This window comes from Nicotiana sylvestris, chromosome 6 (genome assembly GCF_000393655.2).
Source record: "Nicotiana sylvestris chromosome 6, ASM39365v2, whole genome shotgun sequence".
NCBI classification, from domain to species: domain Eukaryota; kingdom Viridiplantae; phylum Streptophyta; class Magnoliopsida; order Solanales; family Solanaceae; genus Nicotiana; species Nicotiana sylvestris.
This window is the reverse complement of record NC_091062.1, coordinates 202,743,398-202,766,194: the sequence shown is the minus strand read 5'-3', so window position 1 is coordinate 202,766,194 and position 22,797 is coordinate 202,743,398. Positions and strand designations below refer to the sequence as shown.

General features: G+C 37.9%; 2 protein-coding genes across 2 annotated transcripts; one reads left to right on the top strand and one right to left on the bottom strand.

The window, feature by feature from the left end:
* Positions 1 to 16,487: 16,487 nt before the first annotated feature.
* Positions 16,488 to 19,113, top strand: LOC104216460 (probable WRKY transcription factor 40). Its single transcript, XM_009766499.2, has 5 exons — positions 16,488 to 16,744; positions 16,843 to 16,905; positions 17,175 to 17,534; positions 17,698 to 17,814; positions 18,302 to 19,113. The coding sequence occupies exons 1-5, from the start codon at positions 16,670 to 16,672 to the stop codon at positions 18,752 to 18,754; spliced, it is 1,068 nt and encodes a 355-aa protein (XP_009764801.1). The 5' UTR covers positions 16,488 to 16,669; the 3' UTR covers positions 18,755 to 19,113.
* A 1,479-nt stretch (positions 19,114 to 20,592) lies between these two features.
* LOC104216461 (phosphatidyl-N-methylethanolamine N-methyltransferase) lies at positions 20,593 to 22,578 on the bottom strand. The gene is made up of 2 exons (XM_009766500.2): positions 22,234 to 22,578; positions 20,593 to 20,941 (listed from the first exon to the last, which is right to left on the bottom strand). Exons 1-2 carry the CDS (start codon positions 22,476 to 22,478, stop codon positions 20,692 to 20,694), a joined length of 495 nt encoding a protein of 164 aa, XP_009764802.1. The 5' UTR covers positions 22,479 to 22,578; the 3' UTR covers positions 20,593 to 20,691.
* Between the last annotated feature and the right edge of the window lie 219 nt (positions 22,579 to 22,797).

The window sequence follows — 22,797 nt, the reverse complement described above, 5'->3', positions numbered from 1 at the left end:
TGGCGAGGCTCACCTCGTTCTTTATTTCTAATGAATTTGCAACGTCATGGACATGCATCTCGAACCACGTCACAGTCAATGTACCCGTGATTAGAGAGGCATTTCGAATCCGTCGAGATTTGGATTTGGGTCACATAAATGTGCACCCGAGTTTAAGAAGGTAAAGTTTATTAAAGCGTATCCTAAAGAGACTAACGTGTTGTCATTTTAGGAAGGTTGTGAGATTTGCTAAACAACCCGTCCGGGAAACTAAATGCTTCAATGATTTACATTTAACAAGGGCCCCGCATCTGCGTGTTTTGTTTATTTTCATCGAGGCTCATCTCGTTCTTATTTTAAAAGGATATCCTATAGCAACTACGTTTCTTGTCGTGTTCGTCTCTATCAATTGAAAACGGTAGACAGTCCTAATTAATTACATTGGATTTGGGTCACATAAATGTGCACCCGAGTTTAAGGAAATTAAATTATTAAAGGCGCGCCTAAAGCGACTAGCGTATTGTTATTTTAGGAAGAGGCCGTGAAGGTTCATTAAATGGCCAAATCCAAGGTTTAATCAATGGTTATGTATTTTATTGAGGGCCCCGGCGGTTTGTGATTTATTTGGCGAGGCTCGTCTCATTTTATTTTAAAAGGATAAACCTATAGCGACTACATTTTCTATTAAGTTCGTCTCTAAAATAAAAGAAAAATCTCCTAATTATTTACATGCTGAAAAAACGCAACTTTATTAGTTATTAAGTTACAGCTATTGTGAACAGAAAATTGCGATCACGTTTGTACAAGGAAAAACTGCTTTCATTCCACATTTTATTATTTGCTAGATCATGAGATAAATACACAATAATATCAAAACAGATTAACTATTCTTCGATTAATGTAAACTAACATTATTAGATGAAGAAGTTATACATATGCGACATCATTGCTCATTAATTAATCGACTACATTTTTATACAAAGAGAGGAAAATTAATATTCAAACACAGATCCAAACAAGAGATTTCAACAAGGAACAGGAGCCTGATTAATATTTCATTTTTCGCTTCAAGCCAAGAGTGTACAAATGTGTACCTGGAAACAGCAGTACAAGAACAAAAGAAGTAGGAGTCAGCAACAGTAATAACGCGGCAACAGCAGGTTCAGCAACACCGCAAAACCAGTAACAACCAGTAGAATAACCCAGTAACAGATTGAAAACTCAGCAGTGCCAAAGTGCAATCACAATCAAAGCAGAGAAGAGAAAAGATACGAGATGCAGTAGCTTCGGATTTTGAATAACACTCGAAGAAAAACAAACAGAATTGTTCGAGTGAAAGTTCAAATTGTCTTTCTCTTTTACTATCACAAACTCTCTCAAGTATCAAAGTATGTCAACTCTCCGAGTCTCTCTTAATAATATTCAAGTTCTAAAAAACTCTCTTCTTTTTTCTCCTCTAAAAATCCTCTCAAGGTTCAAGTTCTAGTCCCTTTTAATGTCAAGAATAGTCCTCTATATATAGCAAGACAAGTCTTCCATTCCCAACCCCAAAATTATTCCCCCAATGGCATGCTTTGGCCCACTATTAAATGTCTTCTTTATTTTAAATTTTGTCCCCCATGCCTACATTAAATAAATACCACATTCCCAACCCATTACAATATGTCCCCCATGCCTACATTAAACAAGTACAAGATTCCTCCCCATTATGTTTTGTCTTGTCCCCCATTATATTAAACAAGTACATCAAAAACCCCACCCCATTATATTTGTCCCCCATGCTTAACATAAAGAATCAAAATAATGTTCAATTACCAAACTACCCCTCCGACCTTATTGCAATTACAAATCTACCCCCGAATGCAATGCAATTTACCAAATTACCCCTCTGCTCTAAACAATCAATTAATCATAACTCAACCAAAATATAGTCAAGATGACCAATTTCTCAACAATCTTCAACAATAATTTACATGAACATGATGAACAACACAAACTCCGAATTAATGGAAATAAATCAACCATATCGGGAACCAATCCTGGTTAATTTAGACCATTAATGGATGAACAAAGAGACAATAATGCAAACAACAATATGCGTGATTCAAATTAAATTAACAAATCACAAACAAACATAAACTCACATTAAATCACTGAATTTACACATGAACTTCAAACCAAGACGAACATGAATTAAATCTATCTTTAAGCAACAAAACATGACAGATTCAATGATTCAAACAACATTACTAATTTCCGGAAAATACATAACAACATGAGACAAATTGAAGAGATAATTAATTAAATTCCAATTTGAATCTAACAAACATTAAACTAACAAATATTCACTTAAACAACAATACAAACATGAAATAAACATGAAAAATAACTAATTAACTTCCATTTGAAATCTGAAAATTAATTCAACAAAAACACATGAACATGAACAAAACAAAAAATCAAATATCTAAACATAGACATGAACAAAACAAACATTTGTCGATTTTAGATTCGAAAAATATCAAAACAAAATATGGACAAAATAAAACTCAAAATCTACTAACCGGAGATGAGCAACATACGTACGGACTGTTTCGTCAAACCTCGAATGGGAATAAATCTGTCCGGATTCAACGACGAACTCAACGACGAATCAAACGACTTTAAGAACTTGACTGAAGCAACGCCGCAATAGTAGCAATGGGGGTTCGACGCAGCATCACTGGAGGAAAAGGAGAAGCAGCAGCGACAAAGTCGACGGGGAGGTCGACGGACAGCTGCTCGATATTGAGGTGATGCAATGGTAGCCATGTCCACGCCGAAGCTGGAGCAAACATCATCCGTTTGGAGCAGTCATGGCTGCTCGTCGCAGCTGGACGCTCATAGTAGCTCGTCGCAGCTCGTCGCAGTCATGGCTGCTCGCCGAATCGTGAAGGTGCAGCAACGGGAGGGGGGGGGAAACTGGACGAGGTCGATGAGGCAGAAGGCAGCGCAGTAGCAGCTGCGTGAGCAACTATGGTCGACGCAACAATGGCGGAGAAGATGACGAAGGTGAGGTCGAGGAAGAAGAAAGAGCAGCATCACCAACTGAAGAAGCCATGGTCGTCGAGTTTGAAGGGAAGTGACGAGGGCATCCATGGATGGGGTCTTTGGGATTTTGGAGAAGAAAGAGCAAAAATGGGTGTGGGGGGCGGATGAGTTTTGGTCTCTTTTAGGGTTTTCCTTTTATTTTTTTGTTTTGTTTTGTGTCTTTGAAATGCAAGATAGGGGTATTGGGTTATGGATTGGGTTAATGGGGCGGACAGGGTCGACCCGTGTGAAGTGGACTGGGTCGTGGACAATTGTTTGGGCCTGGGGTTGAAAATTGAAGAAGTGGCCCAATCCGATTTTTATTTGTATTTTTGTTCTCTTTTCTTCTTTTATTTTTTAAAACTAAATTATAAAAGTACTTAAATTATTATTAAGAACTAAACTAAGTTATAAAAGCGCAAATTAACTCCAATAACAATTAACGCACAATTAAGTAATAATTAAGCATAAAATTGTTCATTTGGACATTAAATGCTAAAAATGCAAAAGATGCCTATTTTTGTAATTTTTAATTTTTTGTAAAAACTAATTTAATTACTAACAATTATAGAATTAAATCCTACATGCAAATGCGACATATTTTTGTATTTTTTATTAATTTAACAAATAAGCAAACACAGACAAATACAAATAATTATCCAAAAATATCACAAAAATACTCAAAATTGCACACCAAGGAAAATCATTTTATTTTGCATTTTTTGGGAGTATTTCTCATATAGGGCAAAAATCACGTGCTTACAATAATTATATAAAATCAGATAATCAAGCCGAATATGACAGTTGAGCGACCGCGCTAGAACCACGAAACTCGGGAATGCCTAACACCTTCTCCCGGGTTAACAGAATTTCTTATCCGGATTTTTGGTACGCAGACTGTTAAACAGAGTCATTATTTTCCTCGATTCGGGATTTAAAACCGGTGACTTAGGACACCATAAATCTCCCGAGTGGCGACTCTGAAATAAATAAATAAATCCTGTTTTGATTGTCCTTTAATTGAAAAAAACTCCCTTCCGCGCCCCTTCTTGCGGGGCGCCGGCGAAAAAGGAGGTGTGACAACACTGTAAAGGGTATAAATACAAGGGAGTTTTTCCAATTAAAGGACAATCGAAACGGGATTTGTTTATTTAAAGATTTAGAGTCGCCACTTGGGATAATTTAGGGTGTCCCAAGTCACCGGTTTAAATCTCGAATCGAGGAGAAGATTGACCTTGTACTACAGTCCGCGAACTAGAAATCCGAGTAAGGAATTCTGTTAACCTGGGAGAAGGTGTTAGGCATTCCCGAGTTCCGTGGTTCTAACACGGTCGCTTTGATCATACTTGGCCTATTACAATTGTTTAATTACAGAGTTCAGATCCTATGTACTTTTATCTTTTAACCGCTTTTAAATCACTTGATTATTCGTAGTTAAAGAATTGAGTTACGCGTACGTATACTCTTTTCCTTTGGCGCGTCAAAAATCATGTCACGCGAACGTGTCCATAATTAATAACGCTTTGTTTATTAAGAATATTTTACCTCTACGAATATTTATTATTTTACCTCTACATTATGAAATTAACACAAGAGCCATTTGTTACTAAGTGTCTAACTATGGATTGCCTCAAATTTCCATTTCAAGACCCTAATTATATAACACTAAAGTACTTGAGAAATACCTTCCAATCAACAAGGCTTCATTGAGCCATTTTATTGACGGAAGGGCCCAAATTAAACAGGCCCAGACTTCTGGGAAAACAAACCCGTCTCAACGTGAGGAAACTCTTCTGACTGAAGTTCCAATAATATTCAGGCCCAAAGGCCCAAATAGTTTGGCAACACTGGCTGCATGCAAGGGCTTCAGGATCGAATCCCTGAAGCCAACATCTAACAATGACCTTACTCATAACCTTTTGACCATTGAGAGGGGGGAGCAATACAAATATGAAGGCCCTTTCCTAGTAAGTTGTCCCATGCTGTCCAACCGGCCCAATTCCTTTAAATAATTCCATAAGGATAGTCATACATGAACGAATACACGTCCAAACTACTGGCTCAAATTTGCGTCTATTTACAAGCCAATACAAACCCACGTTTACCATTTGTTACATGCTAAGTCTGCATCCACAATTTTTAATGCAGAATTCAACTTCTAGTAATGTTGTGCATTGCTATACCCATTTCTGCCACAAAATGCAGCAACTATATTGGACCAAATGGCATAGTGAAAATTTAAGTCCCAAACTATAAATTCTACCACAGTTTACCAGATTTGGTACTCTTCAAACTGTAAACTCATAGTCTGAATCACAGTTCTTCGAGAGCAAACAACTTGCTCGAGTTCTAAAATTGTACCAGAAACTGCGATACAAAACTCAGGCAAGTTAAATGTAAATACCAAATTTCAATCAGATCTAATAGTCCGTGAAATAAACAATCTTGAGTCAACAGTATCTAAACCAGTCCAACTCAAGACAACTGAATAGTAAAATGACTGCATATAAAGAACTTATACTAAGGTAAACATTTAGACTAGGCTACCATGTCTTATGACATTCGGAGATTAAAGGTTGATCCCATCGTTCACAGTTGAGAGGCAGCAAGGGAAATTTCTAGCAAAACAAAGTAGACAAGCATGTTTATTCTTATTTTAAACTTAAATTGAATACAACTCAAAGCTCCATATTCCATTTTTGATTTCCCATATCAAGCTTTACATTCGAATAGAGTGCATAGATGTGTACCTGGGAATGAACAAAGACAAAATAAAAAATCAACAGGAGCAACAACAAGAATCAGCACTGAAGCAACCAGTAGAACCAGTCCCAACCCCAGAAATGATGTACAACAACTCAATACAAAAAAACTCAAACACTCGGCAGCCCAACAAAACTTTAGACCCAACTTTGGTGACCCAGTTCAATCTCTTTCACACTCGGATAAGTAAAAGCAGTTTTAGAAGTTGAAAAGGAATCCACACTCACTGAAATTCAATGAAACAGTAAAATTTCTGGCATTTTTTTTTTGTATTTTTTTTCCTGAGTTTTTCTTCTTTTCAGCTCTTCAGTCTTGCCATGAAAGGCAAGAAAAGCTGCATTTATAGGCAAGCTCTTAGGGCAGACTTAGTTTTGCACTTTGCCCCCTTTTTCATTTTTATTATAGCTTAGATACCCTTATAAAAGAAACAGAAAATCAGAACCAACCCCTTCCCTAGCTTCCTAGAAGCTTCCTAGTCTGTTATAGCAAGATTCCCTTAGGCCAATTCCCTAGTCTACCCTTAAAAGATTCTAAAACTACCCCAGAACCACCCGGGTCAACTGGTCAAGCTAATTGGGTCAAGCTGACCCAATTCGATGGGTCTACTGAAAACCTAGCTCAACTCTCATTGGGCTTTTTAATCTTGTGAACCCAATCAATACTTAAGAAAAATCCCAAAACCCAAACGTTCAAATTGAGATCCTGAAGACTCGAAGTTAGGCCCAAAAGGACAATGCAACTTCAGACTATCCGCACTTGAACACAAGACCCAACTCACAATCACACACATCCTAAATCTAACATGCAGGTACGAAAGATAAAGAAGAATAATAAATATAAAGAAACAGAATAAAAATCAGAAAATGAGAAAGAGTAGAAGAAGGTGAGGATGAGGAAACAAGAATACCAAAGGGAAAAGAAGAATACCTAAGGATCTAGGACAAACAAGAAATAACATTTACATTTCGATATCTCCAATTTCCGGCCCAAACCGAGATTAATCGTATGTTCTTTGTCAAAAACATGCGATTAAAGTCGAACTGAGCCTTAAAATCTTCGACGAAACCTTGATTTGAGACCTGGGGTTCTATGGTTCATCTTCTGATCTAAGATTCGAGGAGCTGAGGCAACATTCGAGGGAAACGGAGTGGGGATTCGGAACAAGGGGTCAAGGTGGTTCGGTGGTGTGATTTTGGTGGCGTTTGGAGGTGGAGCCGCCACCGGAGGCCGGGGATTTGGGGGCGGCTCAGCTAGGGTTTCGGGTGTTTCTTGTGGGGTGTTGAGCAGAAGGGGTTTTGAGGGGGGGAACATGTTTCGGACATTTAAATACTCCCAGGGCTTCAGTTCTGAGTCGTTCGATCAAGGGGAGATCAATGGCTCAGATCAATACTTATTGAAACGACGTCGTTTCATTTGGGGGGTATCCGGACCGGGTCAGGCGTGGGTTGGGCTGGGTATTGGGTAATTTTCATTTGGACTGGAGAATTTTGGCCCAGATTTAGGTCTTCTCATTTCTTTCTTTTTCCTTTTTCCTTTTTCAATTTCATAATTCTTTTCTTTTTTCAAAATTAAAATAAATCCTAAATTAATTAATAATTATTTTAAAACTAAATTAAGCTACCCAATTAGATTAATCACTCATCATGGTATTTACAATAATTAATTAAATCCTAAATTTAAAGAAAAATTATACAATTCAAAATTAAAAAGTAAAAATGCAAAATGAATTATTTTTTGTGATTTACATTTTTTATAAAACAAACTCATTTGCTAATTAATCTAAAAATATAAAATATAAAATTAAATCCTAAGTGCAGATGCAACATATTTTTTGTATTTTTCATGAATTAAATAAATGTGTACAGACAAATGCAAATAATTAACAGAAAATGCCACGAAATCCAACAAAATTGCAAACACTGAAAGAAATTACTTTGTTTTGAATTTATTGGAGTAATTCATATAGGGCAAAAATCATGTGTTCACACTAGGTGTTCCACCGCCCGCTCAGCCAGCTAGAGGAAGGGGTCAGTCAGCTAAAGGTAGAGGTCGAGGTGTTAGAGGTGGAGGTCAGGCCGCTAGAGGTGAAGGTCATCTAGTAGGATGTCGTCCTAAGGATGTAGTTCAGAGTGGTGGGGCCTAGCCCCGATGTTATGCTTTCCTAGCCAGGCCTGAGTTTGAGTCTTCCGACGCAGTTATCATAGGTACGGTTTCAGTTTGCAGTAGAGATGCTTCAGTTCTATTTGATCCAGGGTCTACATACTCCTATGTGTCATCTTATTTTGCTGCGTATTTGGTTGTGCCTCGTGATTATTTGACCGCTCTTGTATATCTGTCCATGCCAGTAGGTGATTCTATTATTGTAGATCGTGTTTATCGTTCGTATATGATTGTTATTGGGGGTTTTAAGACTAGTGTAGATCTCCTACTTCTTGATATAGTGGATTTCGATGTCATTTTATGGATGGATTGGTTGTCACCTTATCATGCCATATTGGATTATCACGCTAAGACCGTGATCTTAGCATTGCTAGGGTTTCCTCAATTGGAGTAGAGAGGGACTCTAGGTTATTCTACCAGCAGGGTTATCTCTTATATGAAGGCTCGGCATATGGTCGATAAGGGGTGTTTGGCTTATTTGGCGTATGTTCGTGATTCTAGTGCTGAGGTTTCTTCTATGGATTCTATACCAGTTGTTCGTGAGTTTCCAGAGGTATTTCCTGCAGACCTACCGGGGATGCCACCCGATAGGGATATTGACTTTTGCATTGATTTGGCTCTGAGCACTCAGCCGATTTCTATTCCGTTGTATCGTATGGCCCCGCCAGGGTTGAAGGAATTGAAAGAACAGTTGCAAGACTTGCTTGATAAGGGATTTATTAGACCTAGTGTCTCACCTTGGGGTGCACCGATGTTATTTATTAAGAAGAAGGATGGATCGATGAGGATGTGTATAGATTATCGGCAGCTGAACAAGGTCACCATCAAGAACAAGTATCCATTGCCGATGATTGATGATTTATTTGATCAGCTTCATGGTTCCAGGGTGTTTTCGAAGATTGATTTGAGGTCTGGATACTATCAGTTGAGGATTAGGGCATCTGATGTCCCTAAGACAGTTTTTCGCACTCGGTATGAGCATTATAGTTTCTAGTGATATCATTTGGGTTGACAAATGCCCCAGCATCATTTATGGATTTTATGAACTGGGTGTTCAAGCCCTATCTAGATTCCTTTGTGATTGTTTTCATTGATGATATCTTGATCTACTCCCACAGCCGGGAGGAGCATGAGCAGCACCTTCGAGTCGTTCTTCAGACTCTGAGAGACAACCAGTTGTATGCTAAATTTTCGAAATGTGAGTTTTAGTTAAGTTTAGTAGCATTCCTGGGTCACGTCGTATCAGCAGAGGGTATTCAGGTAGATCCTAAGAAGATTGAGGCAGTCAAGGACTGGCCTAGACCCACATCAGCTGTAGAGATCTGAAGTTTCTTGGGTTTGGCGGGTTATTACTGTCGGTTTGTGGAGAGGTTTTCATCTATAACAGCTCCGATGACCAGGTTGAACCAGAAGGGCTCCCAGTTCAGGTGGTCGGACGAGTGTGAGGCGAGCTTTCAGAAGCTCAAGACAGCTTTGACTACGGCGCCGGTATTGGTATTGCCTATAGGTTTAGGGCAATATACGGTATATTGTGATGCATCTCATATTGGACTTGGTGCGATGTTGATACAGAATGACAAGGTTATTGCATATGCTTCGCAATAGTTGAAGATCCACAAGAAGAATTATCCAGTTCATGATTTGGAGCTTACAACCATTGTTCATGCGCTGAAGATTTGGAGGCACTATTTATATGGCATGTCATGTGAGGTGTTCACGGACCACAAGAGTTTGCAATACTTGTTCAAGCAAAAGGAGCTAAATTTGAGGCAAAAGAGGTGGTTGGAGCTATTGAAAGACTATGATATCACCATCTTGTATCATCCTGGGAAGGCCAATGTAGTGGTCGATGCTTTGAGTAGGAAGTCAGCCAGTATGGACAACCTTGCGTATATTCCAGTCGGTGAGAGACCACTTGCTTTGGATGTTCAGGCTTTAGCCAACCAGTTCGTGAGGTTGGATATTTCTGAGCCCGGCTATGTTTTAGCTTGCACAGTCGCTCGTTCTTCATTATTTAAGCGTATCAGAGATCGGCGGTATGATGATCCTCATTTGCTTGTCCTTAGAGACATAGAGCGACATGGAGGTGCCAAGCAGGTCACAGTTGGAGATGATGGAGTTTTGAGGATGCAGAGTCGAGTTTGTGTGCCTAATAGATGGACATCGTAAGTTGATTCTAGAGGAGGCCCATAGTTCCCAGTATTCTATTCATCCGGGCGCCGCTAAGATGTATCAATACTTGTGGGAGTATTATTGGTGGAGGAGGATGAAGAAGGATATTGTTGCGTATGTAGCTCAGTGTTTGTATTGTCAGCAGGTAAAGTACGAGCATCAGAGACCGGGTGGTTTGCTTCAGAAGATTGAGATTCCTGAGTGGAAGTGGGAACGTATCACTATGGACTTCGTTTTTGGACTCCCACAAACTCAGAGGAAGTTTGACGCAGTATGGGTTATTGTGGATAGGCTGACTAAGTCAGTGTATTTTATTCATGTGGCTGTTTCCTATTCTTCTGAGCGGTTGGCAGAGATAAATATCTGTGAGATCATTCGTCTCATGGTGTGCCCGTGTCTATCATTTCTGACCGAGGTACGTAATTTACCTCGCATTTCTGGAGGGCAGTATAGCGTGAGTTGGGTACGCGGGTCGCGTTGAGCACAACATTTCATCCTCAGACGGACGGACAGTCCTAGCGCACTATTCAGATTTTGGAGGATATGCTCCAAGCGTATGCTATTGACTTTGGAGGCTCTTGGGATCAATTCTTGCCATTAGCAGAGTTTCCCTATAACAACAATTATCAATCGAGCATCTAGATGGCTCCCTATGAGGCATTATATGGTAGGCGGTGTCGGTCGCTGGTTGGGTGGTTTGAGCTGGGAAAGGCTTGGTTGTTGGGTACAGATTTAGTTCAGGATGCTTTGGAAAAGGTTAAGATTATTCAGGATAGGCTTCGTACAGCTCAGTCCAGGCAGAAGAGTTATGCCGATCGTAAGGTTCGTGATGTGGCATTCATGGTTGGGGAGCGATTATTGCTTCGGGTGTCGCCCATGAAGGGCGTGATGAGATTTGGAAAGAAGGGCAAACTAAGCCCTAAGTTCATCGGGCCTTTTGAGATCCTTGATCAAGTGGGAGAGGTGGCTTACAGACTTGCGTTACCGCTGGGTTTATCAACTGTGCATCCAATGGTTCATGTGGCCATGCTTTGGAAGTATCACAACGATCCATCCCACATGTTAGACTTCAGCACCATTCAGTTGCACGAGGATTTGACCTACGAGGAGGAGCCGGTATCTATTCTAAACCGGCAAGTTTGACAGTTGAGATCGAAGAGTTTTCCGTCAGTTCGCGTGTAGTGGAGAGGTTACCCTGTTGAGGCAGCTACCTGGGAGTCCGAGTCTGATACGCGGAGCCGATATCCCCATCTTTTCACAGACTCAAGTACTTTTTTATGTCTGTTCGAGGATGAACGGTTGTTTTAGAAGTCAAATTTGTGTTTTGAGGCTTAAAAACCTTATTTTCATTCTCCTTAATTTGTGTGCACAGTCCGATCGTATACCCGGAAAGCCCTTATGTGAATTTTTTTAAGAAATAATGAATTTTGGCTTAAAAGATGATTTTTGTTGACTTCGGTCAACATTTGGGTAAATGAACCCGGACCTATGTTCCGACCATTCCGAAGGATCTGTAGTAAAATATGGGACTTGTACGTATGCTCGAAATCGAATTCCGATATCCCTAACCCGAGAAATGAATTTTTGAAGAAAATTGTTTGCTGGAAAATATAAGGAGTTTTAGAAATTGAATAATGTTTGAACTTGATGGTATCGGGCTCGTATTTTAGTTCTGGAGTCTGGTACAGGTCCATTATAATATTTAAACCTTATCTGTAAAATTTGGTGAGAAACGGAAGTAATTTGACGTGATTTGGACCTTTGGTTGAGAAAATATGAAGTTTGAACTATTTTAAATTTTTTATGAGTTTTGGTGTTAAATTCGTTGTTTAAGATGTTATTTTGCCGATTTGATCGCATAAACAAGTTTGTATCATATTTTTAGACTTATGTGCATGTTTGGTTTGGAGCCCCGAGGGCTCAGGTGAGTTTTGGATAGGCCATAGAGTGTTTTGAACCTTAAGGAAAATTGCCGGTATTGCAGGTCTGTAGACTTCGCATTTGCAAAGTCTGGATCGCAAATGTGAGCACCGCAATTGCGAAGGGCCATCGCATTTGAGATGACTGGGGTGGGCAGGGGACCTTCGCATTTGCGAAGTTCATAGTCGCAAATGCGACAAGAACAAAGGCTGCAATTGCGAACATTTGTTCGCATTTACGAAGGCAGCAGGTCAGGCCAAGCTTCGCATTTGCGAAGCATTGGTCGCATTTGCGAGTTCGCAATTGTGAACCTGTGATCACAAATACGATACCTGCAACTGTTCAAAAATAGGTTTTGACGGGATTTTCACTTCACTTCTCAAATTTTCAAACCCTAAGCTCTCATAGGCGATTTTCTAAAGGAGATTTCTTCCCCAAATCATATGTAAACAACTTATAACTCATTTCCTTCAATCTAATTCATCTTTTTACAAGATTTCTTCACAAAATCTAGGGATTTTCATGGTGGAGTTGGGTGTTTTTGGGTAGAATTTAGGAATTTCAAAATTTGGGGATTTAGACCTCAAATTGAGGTCGGATTTCAAAACCAATTGTATATCCGGGCTTGGGGGTGAATGGATAATGGAATTTTGGTTCGAACTTCGAGTTTTGACCAAGCGGGCCCGGGTCGGGTTTTGACTTTTTGGAAAAAATATTGGGAAACCTATAATTAAGTATTGGAGTTGAATTCTTTAGTATTTATTGATGTTGCAAGGTTAATAATGACTAGATACAAGCGGATTGGAGGTGGAATCTAGAGGGAAATCGGTAGTTGAGGCTTGATTTTGGTCGTGGAATCGAGGTAAGTATTTGGTCTAACCTTAGCTTGAGGGAATAAGTGTTGTTGTCTTACTTGCTACGTGTTTAATTGTTGAGTATGACATATAGGTGTAGTGATGAGTATCTATATGTTGTTGTTGGGTCATAGCATGCAACTGAGCCTTATACTTGTAACCGTTGAGTCTCTTATCATGTATTGTTCGTGCTCAAGATGGTTACTCTTCATGTTGAACAAGTTTGGTTATATTTTCTTGTTATTGGGTAATTGTTGAGTGTTGACTCAAGTTGAGACTTACATTGTGAATCTAACTGTTAAAATGAGATTAGTTATCGCTAATTCCCTTGCCGGGATATTATTATTTCTATTGTTTGGGTGAGGAAAGAGTGGTAAAGCACGAAGGGTGATGCCGTGCACATTCATACTTATGCATATGGTGATAAAGAGTGATAAAGCACGAAGGGTGATGCCGTGCACATTTACATTTATATTAATGCATATGGTGAGGAAGAGAGATAAAACACGAAAGGTGATGCCGTGAACATTTCTATTATTCATATGGTGGGGAAGAGTGATAAAGCACGAAGGGTGATGTCGTGCACGTTCCCATAATTGATTGCATGGTGAGGATTGAGAGTAAAAGCACGAAGGGTGATGTCGTGCATTTTCTATTTGCTGTGATTAATTGCAGTTATCGGTTCAAGTGTTCTAAATGTTTAATTTTTGTTACTACTGTGATTCCTTATTCTAGTACCCCCATAGCATGTTGCCCCTTCCCTTAATTTCTGTTTAGCTTCTATTATTGTTATTCTGCTAGTATATTGTTTAACTACACAAGTTTATGTCGTTGGTTGTCGTGTCCTAGCCTCGTCACTACTTCGCCGAGGTTAGGCTCGACACTTACCAGTAGATGGGGTCGGTTGTACTGATACTGTACTTTGCACTTTCTGTGCAGATCTCGGTGCCAGACCTTGTGAGTAGAGTTTGGGCGGCTGCCTTCAGTCTATTGGAGACCCAAGGTAGTCCTGCAGGCGTTCGCAGGCCCTAGAGTCCCCTTCTATCCTATTTCTTTTCTGTTTTATCTACTTTCGAGATAGATGTATATTTCTTTGTTCAGACCATTGTTTGTAGTATTTATAGACTGTCCGTGAGTCGTGACACCAGTTCTGGGTGGAGTTTTATTACAGCTTTGTTATTTGTATTAAGATAATCTATTAAATTTTGTTCTTCTGCATTTATTCCGCTGATTTACTTCTGTTAACTTGTAAATTGTTAAAAGATAAAGGAAAAAGATAAAATATTCTGTAACTTGGTTTGCCTAGCGAATACAATATTAGGCGCCATCACGATCACGACGATGAAAAAATTCGGGTCGTGACAAGTTTATTGTGAATGACCATTGTTTGATTGGACATCTAGTTTACAAGATTTTTAGCACATAGTGTATACTTTTAACTTTTAAATATGTTATGATATTTTTACAAAATATAAAAGCATGTCATTGAAAATAATATGAGACGCTTAAAGTTAAACACTTCAATTATAAAAATATACTATCATTTTTTTAAAACAAACAAAAATATAAGAGCGACGTATATGTATATATATACTTGAGGAGATGAAGCATATATGTGTTAAATAACTTACCAGTGATCTCTGTTTATTCTATGGCTGGGGGGCAGCCAACTTTGACACCTAGTTTACTGTTCATTTCATTTCTGGCGTAGAGACTAAAGTTAATCTCTCATACTTGACTAGTGGAAAAAAAAAAAAAGACTTTGTCATGTGAAATACATTGAAATTTTTTTGGAATCTTAATCTCAAGGTTCTTAATTAATTGAATTCCAAACATTTTGTCGGATTCAACTCCATAATTTCGATGCAATTTGAATTTTCCTTATCTAGAAAATGAAGTTATACAATTTCAACTTTTGTTGTTTTGGAAATGTTCAAACAATCTAGTTTTCCTAACATCTTCTAGTTACAATCATCTATTTTCTTGATTTAGTATAATAATTTTGGACATGAAATAGGATGAAATTAATTAATTCGAAAGAAACAGATGATTGTCTATTACGTGCAGACTAATTAAGAAGATTTTGGACTTCCCATTTTCAAAAAAACATGAATTATTTTGTTCAAATATGTTAGAATTAAATACATATTGGACCTATCTGTTTATATCTAGTTCTATCAGTTTCTGCTAATAGAAAATACTAAGATAATATCCTTTCCTCCAATAATGTCGTGGAATACACATGGAGACCCGCGTGTTGGACACCTAAGTTTGTGAGCTGTGCGCGCGTATTTTCTTAATGCACTTTAATAGCTAATTCTAATTCAATATTGGAAGGATAGACTTGGTGTAACTGGTAAAGTTGTTGTCATGTGACCAAGTGGTCACGAGTTCGAGCCGTGAAAACAACCTCTTACAGAAATACAGGTTACCGGGCTGGCCTTTTTAATCCAATATTCAAGATTGAGGTGGCAAACGGGTAGGTCAGATCGGATATGAGCATATTGAAAACGGATAAATTATTCGATCTGATTCATATTTAATACATATAAAAAATGAGTTAACCAACAAGAATATGACTTCTTGAAAATGGAAAATTCCTAATCTCCCAAATTTGAGGAATCCTAATTTTTCATTCTGAACGAAAACACTGTTCAAAATTCGAGTATATTATACTGGATATAAATTATATCGTTCCAACATAATATACTGGAGCACTGGTGCTCCAATCTCCGGTATATTCTCCAGTACATTATACTGGAAGTTCATACACAGGTGTTGGAGTTCCAGCATAATAAGCTGGAAGTTCATATACAGGTGCACCGATCTCCAGTATATTATACTGGAACTTTCCGTATTGCAGCAAAATAGTGGCTGTTTTTCAATGACTTTGCAAACGCTGGCTATTTTTGAATGACCAGTCCGAAAACTGGCTAGCCCGTGCTATTTTTACTCCTAATTTGAGTCCTTGCAAATATAAAAAGTTAAATCCATTAGTTAAGTGAATAATATGAATCTTATCCATATTTGACTTTTTTTTTAAAAAAAAATTCAACCTATTTTTAATAAATAATATAGATGAATAACTATTTTTTTAAAATCCATTTTACCATCACTATTCAACATTTCTGCTTTTCAGAATTCAGCACAGGTGAAATAATAAAAGATAGAGATAACGTGGAAAATGTTTGTAAATACGTAGTAACTTAATATCAAACAAATAATGCACTTTCCTATGGTGCTGACATACCAAATGATATAACACGAGCAAGTAGGTTGGCAAATTGGTCAAAACAAGACTCAATATTCAACCTGTATTATATGCTATATATCCAAAATCTAGCACCCTTTTTAATTTTTCTTTTCTTTTATCCATATATACATGTTTCTTTCTAGTTTCCCTAGGGTTGGCTTGACCTTGACTAGTGTAAAGAAAGTCAAAATATGATGGGCCGACATAAGGCAATTTAACTTACTTTATTGAATATACATGTCCTACTGAACCAACCACTTGTGTTACTAGTACCAATTTAACAACTATAAGTAAGCTGTTTAGAAAAAGAAAGAATGAAAAAATCCTATATTTTCTCCTCACCTTCCTACAACTTGGTCAATTCTTAGTATTGTATTTAAGCCTCTATTTTCATTGTGCTTTCATCAGATTTGAGAATAAGTGTTAAATTAATTACACCTGAAGAAGGATTTTAAGCTTTTTGGATTTGTTGGAATTTTATTAAGAAGAAATTAAAGCAATGGAATTCACAAGTTTGGTTGATACTTCCTTGGATTTGAGTTTTAGACCTCTTCCAGTTCTTGATAAAGTGCTGGTATGTGGAGATTTTTGGATTCTATGGCTCAGCTCAAATGAATATATGCTTTTGTGGTTGTATTTTGCTTAATATAGATGTTCTTTTTTTGCTTTCAGAAACAAGAAGTTCAGAGTAATTTCACTGGATTGAGCAGAGACAATACGCTGGTGAAAGATGAGGTTTGTAACTTTTATTCTTGTTCACTAGATTATATTGGAGAAGGGTAGCCTTGGCATAACTGATAAAGTTCACGGATTCGAGCCATGAAAACAGGCAAAATACGGGATAGGATAAGGCTGCATATAACATACCCTTGTGGTCCGACCCTTCCCGGAACCTGCACATAGCTGGAGTTTAGTGTACTAGGCTCGATTATATTGGAATAATTGTGAAGATTGGCTGTTTATAAGTTTCTTAATTTGTTTTATTTTGTCTTGTGTTCATTCAGGCAGGTGATTTGTTGGAGGAACTGAACAGAGTGAGCAGTGAAAACAAGAAACTAACAGAGATGCTCACAGTGGTGTGTGAAAATTACAATGCATTAAGAAACCAACTAATGGAGTATATGAACAACCAGAATAATGGTGTAGTAGATGATAGTGCTGGATCAAGGAAAAGAAAAGCTGAAAATATCTCCAATCCCAACAACAACAACAACAAAAACAACAACTTGGATATTGTTTGTGGACGTTTATCAGAAAGCAGTTCAAGTGATGAAGAGTCTTGTTGCAAGAAACCTAGAGAAGAGCACATAAAAACTAAGGTTTCTGTCGTTTCTATGAGGACAGAAGCATCTGATACCTCTCTTGTAAGTCCATCATATACTCTTCATACAATATTTTATGTGACAAGTGAAAATATTTAGAATTCGTAATCTTGAAATGTGTAATCATCTCACCTAAAAGCTTAAACGAACCTAATTATATCTTCAGCACGCAACTTCTAATGAGGTAAAGCTAACATATTTGCAGATTGTAAAGGATGGTTATCAATGGAGGAAATATGGTCAGAAAGTAACTAGAGACAATCCTTCTCCAAGAGCTTACTTCAGGTGCTCTTTTGCTCCTGGCTGCCCCGTCAAGAAAAAGGTAATATACTCCATAGATCAAGTTGGGTCTGGGAGGGTAGTGCATACGCAGCCTTATCCCTAAGGTAGAGAGGTTGTTTTCTTTGACCCTCGGCTTAGGCCTGAGGAGAACATGAATGTACTTAATTAGGACGCATAATATGTTTTCGGAGTCCAGCAACCGAAAAGAGTCAATTAGGAGTATTGTAACATGTAAAACAATGAAGCAAAAATGAGCTCACTATATAGTTTTAGTATGCAACCCTGATTTCATTATTCCTCACAGCTAAAGATAGTATAATTACACTGTTTGGTTATCATATAATCGTCCATGAAAAATGAGATTAGTTACATTGATAATAAGACAGGTTTCTTGCTACAACAGACTAGAAACACAAATAGTGTCGAAGTTCTTTACATGGTCAGTGTAGATAAGTTAAATCCTACTACTATTTCACAATTCTACTACTATTGTGGCTAGATATGTTAAGCTGTGCGGCATTTTTCAGGTGCAAAGAAGCATAGAAGATCAGTCAGTTGTGGTGGCAACATATGAAGGAGAGCATAACCATCCAGTAAACCCTTCAAAACCAGAGGCTGCTGCTGGTACTGCTACTTCCACCGGCAGCCGTTTAAATGTGAGAACTATTGGGGGTACTACAGCTTCAGTCCCTTGCTCTACCACTCTCAATTCATCAGGACCAACCATTACTCTCGATCTTACTGAACCTACAACAGTAGCAAAAGGCGATATCATGAAGATGAGTAGCAGTATTAGTCCTACAGGTGGCAGTAGCCAAAGAACAACAGAAGGTGATCACTATAGTAGGCCAGAGTTTCAACAGTTCTTGATAGAGCAAATGGCTTCTTCATTGACTAAAGATCCAAGTTTCAAAGCAGCACTTGCTGCCGCCATTTCAGGAAAAATTCTCCAACATAATAATCAAACAAGTAGATGGTAAACAAAAGTCCTGCACACCAGTCAATTTCTATTTATGGATAGGCTAGACAATTGTTCAATGTTTTCCAACTTAAGACTCATTTGAAAAGTTCTAGACAAAAAGAAACAAGTTGTTCATTGTTCAATGTAAATACAGAAAAACTGTAGCTTTCAAGACGCAAAGTTGGACTTGAAAGTGCACGTGAGAATGGGATCTTGCCATGGGCTAATTTTCAACAGCAGCCATATTGGGTCCTGCCTATGGACCAAATTTGCTCTGAGTTTTTGCTAGATTGAGACTGCATGGTCCTTAACATTTAAGTTGTTGAATTTGACAACGTTGGACAATACTGAAATGAGATTAAGAAATATTCAATTTGATTTGCTTCTGGATGCTCAGCTAATTGTCTATGAGTTCAAGTTAATGTACAGTGACATAGTACAATTCTATTACAATATCAAATTAAGTTACATATAATAATTTGGGATAACAAGCATGATCTAGTAATCTGAAAACTATGGTATGTAACCTGTTAGGGGTCGTTTGGTTGGAATATGATTTATACCGGTATAAGTTATCCGGTATAAGTTATATTGGGATAAGTTATGCTGTGATTAGTTATACTGGGATTGTTGTTTATTCATTGTTTGGTATGTTGTATATAGAATGACAATTGCATAATTTCTAAGAAGAATGTATAAGTTATACCGGTGCTAATTACCCCACTTTCTATAAGGTATAAGTTATCCTAGTGTTAAAATTAACACCGGGATAACTTATACCTGATTTGCTAACCAAACAAAGTATTAAGGTGATATTAAACTTTTAGCCACCCTTATACCTTCTTATACCTCATACCAAACGACCCCTTATAGTATACTATTATGATTCTGAAGTAACCAATGAGATAGTCGTCTCTGATTCAAGCCACTTGCATGAAAAAGTACATCTCAGTTGGTTCAACTCCCTAACAAGGTCTGGTCTTATTCTTTTAGTTTTTGATGTCTTAGTTGGCGCCAGTTGGTATCCAAACTAACTATAGGCTTGGCAATCCGATGCATTATGCTCCCGCTATGTGCGGGGTTCGAGAAAAAGTCGGATCATAAGAGTCCATTGTACGCAATGTTACCCTGTATTTCTGCAAGAGGCTGTTTCCACCGTTCGAACCCTTTTATCTCCTGGTCATATGACAACAACTTTACCAGTCACGCCAAAACACCACTACAAAGTACAAACTATCTATAGGCTTGTGGTTCACAAAATCCCGCATGTATATGTCAAAGGACCTGTCTTCGTTGATTATGTGCACCATAGGGAGGAGAACAAGGCAATGAAATCAAAGTCATGCTCAAGTCCACCAGCTACTTAAAGAGTTCTTGATTTTTTTCTTTCATTTTTCTCTATTCTTCCAGTAAACGCAGACTTTTACAACTCAAGCAATTGGCTGTTCAAAATATCCGTCTTTGATACCTTATATTCCATTATCAATCATAATCACATCATATCTGCAGTTTCTCACCTCTACTCATTGTATCCGAAGGCTCCTACTTCGAAAATTTTTGCACTATTTACTGACAAATCATTCGGTTTGCTCCATCCAGAGAGGACATACAGTGTTCTCAAGATCCATTCACGGGGAAAAAATAAGAAGGAACAACAACAACAACCCAGTAAAATCTCACTAAAAATAAGAAGGAAATTGCTCTTTATTGCCAAGAAATTGTTTTAATCCTAAAAGACATAGCTTATGGCTAAAATTATGTTGGCTGATTCAAAATTTCAAACAAAAAGAAAATGAAACTTAAACAATCGTTCAAAATATAGATAAGTCTGATTTAAAAAAGCAATCAAGAACTACCCTTAATACTAGAACTTTATCAAACAGACTCTTCCTCAGGAATGCAAAAGCAAGCAGCATCAGTTCCTTGATGTTTGGAGCTGCTGCATCTTCTATACACTCAAGAGAGTGGCTTTGCACGAGTAGCTGGATCTTCCTTGGATTCTACTTGTATCATAAATACATAGCCGAGGACCCATAAGAAAATATACAAGAAAGGAACCCAAGAGAGGCAAGCTAGCAGACTCAAAATGCTGCCCACGTACTGAGGATCTCTTATTACTCCAAAAGGAAACTCTGTTACCCAAGGGATATTCTTTCCAAAGCGTACACCATAATAAGTGCCTGATTCTCCCAACAGTTGGTATACCCTGCAGTTTTGTAAATTATTACACCCATGAAACCAGAAAGTGTAAAGAACGTGATTTATATAAGGAGGCGTGATTCTTATAATCCTTTTCTACTTTGATAAATGATTCCCATTATCTTTTATTTGACTACTATAAGCCTTTCACACTCTATTTCAGTGGACTTTAGTCTTTAGATCAATGCTTGTACAAAGGTACTTAAATGTATGATCAAAAGAAACCTATACTTAACAATTACGTTTTAGGTTAGGTAGTTTACATCATACACATTACTCTTCTATGACCCAAAATAATCTACATAATATTAAATAAGATTGGTCGGAAATCAAGCCAGAGCTAAATATCCAAAATTTAATCTGTATCCCATCCCAAGTGGACTTCATCAAATTATCCTTGATTTATATAGTCTTCCGGAACAAACTCCCGTTCATATTATTAACTGCCAACTAATATTTTTTAAATTTTTAATATCACTGAGGATTACTGAGGACATGGCCCTTGACAGGGAATTATGGAGGTCGAGCATTAAGGTTGTAGGTTAGGGGAAAGTTGTGAATATTTCTACAGCACAATAGAGTGAGACTAGCTAGTTAGGAGTTAGACTAAAAATGTCATTGGTCGTCTATTGATGCAGGGCTTATATTATTCCACTGAATAGGAGAAACCATGTCATAAATGCTTCCCCTCAGTGAAGAATGATTAAACCGGCTCCCAGTGAATTGAAGACAGTGGGGGAGGAGAGGCAATCCCTTTCCTCCACGCATTAAAAATTTCTAACAATTGACAAAATCCTAGCTATCTCATTTGTCAATCAACGCATCGGAAAAACTACCTGTAAATTTCAAACTAGTTGGTGTCGGCTATATCAAGTCTTTGATATTTAGCTCTAAAAATCTATGGATAATGGGCCAACTCCTCTACCATTTCTCCACTTACATACTTGGTTCACTAGCTTGTATTCGAATCGAACTCGTGTGATCTGCTACACATTCCACACTATACTTTTTTGTCATTGAATCAAAGCCCTGGAGACAATCAATCCTTTGTTTCTATTCAGCTTGTTTAGGCCAATTACATTCAAATCCTAGATATGTCATTTTTATTTTAGTAAATTCAAGAATTTAATTTCTAGCAAACAGCACTAGACCAAAGAATATGCTAAACAAAATTAACACGATCTTCATTAAAAGAATATCGGTACAATGTTGTCCAATGACAATAAACATAGAAAGAAAGAAGATGAATTACGTATATAAAGAAAAGGGTCAAGGGATTTGAAGCTCGAGGAAACTGACCTGAAATTAAGGAACTGGCCAAAAATGAAAAGGGGCCAAAAATAAAGTGGAGGCGGCCATGAAAATGTGGAAACGGATAAAAGGGAGATGAACTGTATCAACTTTATAACGTGAGAGACCATAGCCATTCTTTTGCAAGGGTCACGTCCTCTTCCGCACAGATCGACCCATGTTTGAGGGTTTGTCCAGAGAAAGTAGTAGAATGGAAATGGTGATATCACTCCCATGCATGCCCATAACCCCATTTCTTTTTGCTTCTGTTTTTGTTCCTATTGCCTCGTTCCCTTTTTGGAATCTCTACTCCCAAACAAAGCTGGCTCCGACCTCCAGTGCCATGTCCTATGGTTGCACAATAGGTTTTGGGCCGATTTGTGTAAGGATCCCAAACTTGATATTGGCTACTATTGGGCCCAATTGTGGATAATGTCCACCATCTTAAAATAATAAGAGTTGTTTGGTTTAGAGATAGGTTTTCCAGAGATTAGTAATGCAAAAATTATAATAAAAGGACTCAAAATATATGAATTGTAATATAATGATTAGCTACGCAAGGATTGTGAATTA

Coding starts and splice junctions, on each gene's coding strand:
- LOC104216461 (XM_009766500.2), bottom strand. CDS start 22,478: ATGGGGTTATGGGCATGCATGGGAGTGATATCACCATTTCCATTCTAC. Junction 20,942..22,233: donor GGCCAGTTCCTTAATTTCAG/GTCAGTTTCCTC, acceptor ACAAAACTGCAG/GGTATACCAACTGTTGGGAG.
- LOC104216460 (XM_009766499.2), top strand. CDS start 16,670: ATGGAATTCACAAGTTTGGTTGATACTTCCTTGGATTTGAGTTTTAGA. Junction 16,906..17,174: donor ATACGCTGGTGAAAGATGAG/GTTTGTAACTTT, acceptor GTGTTCATTCAG/GCAGGTGATTTGTTGGAGGA. Junction 17,535..17,697: donor AAGCATCTGATACCTCTCTT/GTAAGTCCATCA, acceptor ACATATTTGCAG/ATTGTAAAGGATGGTTATCA.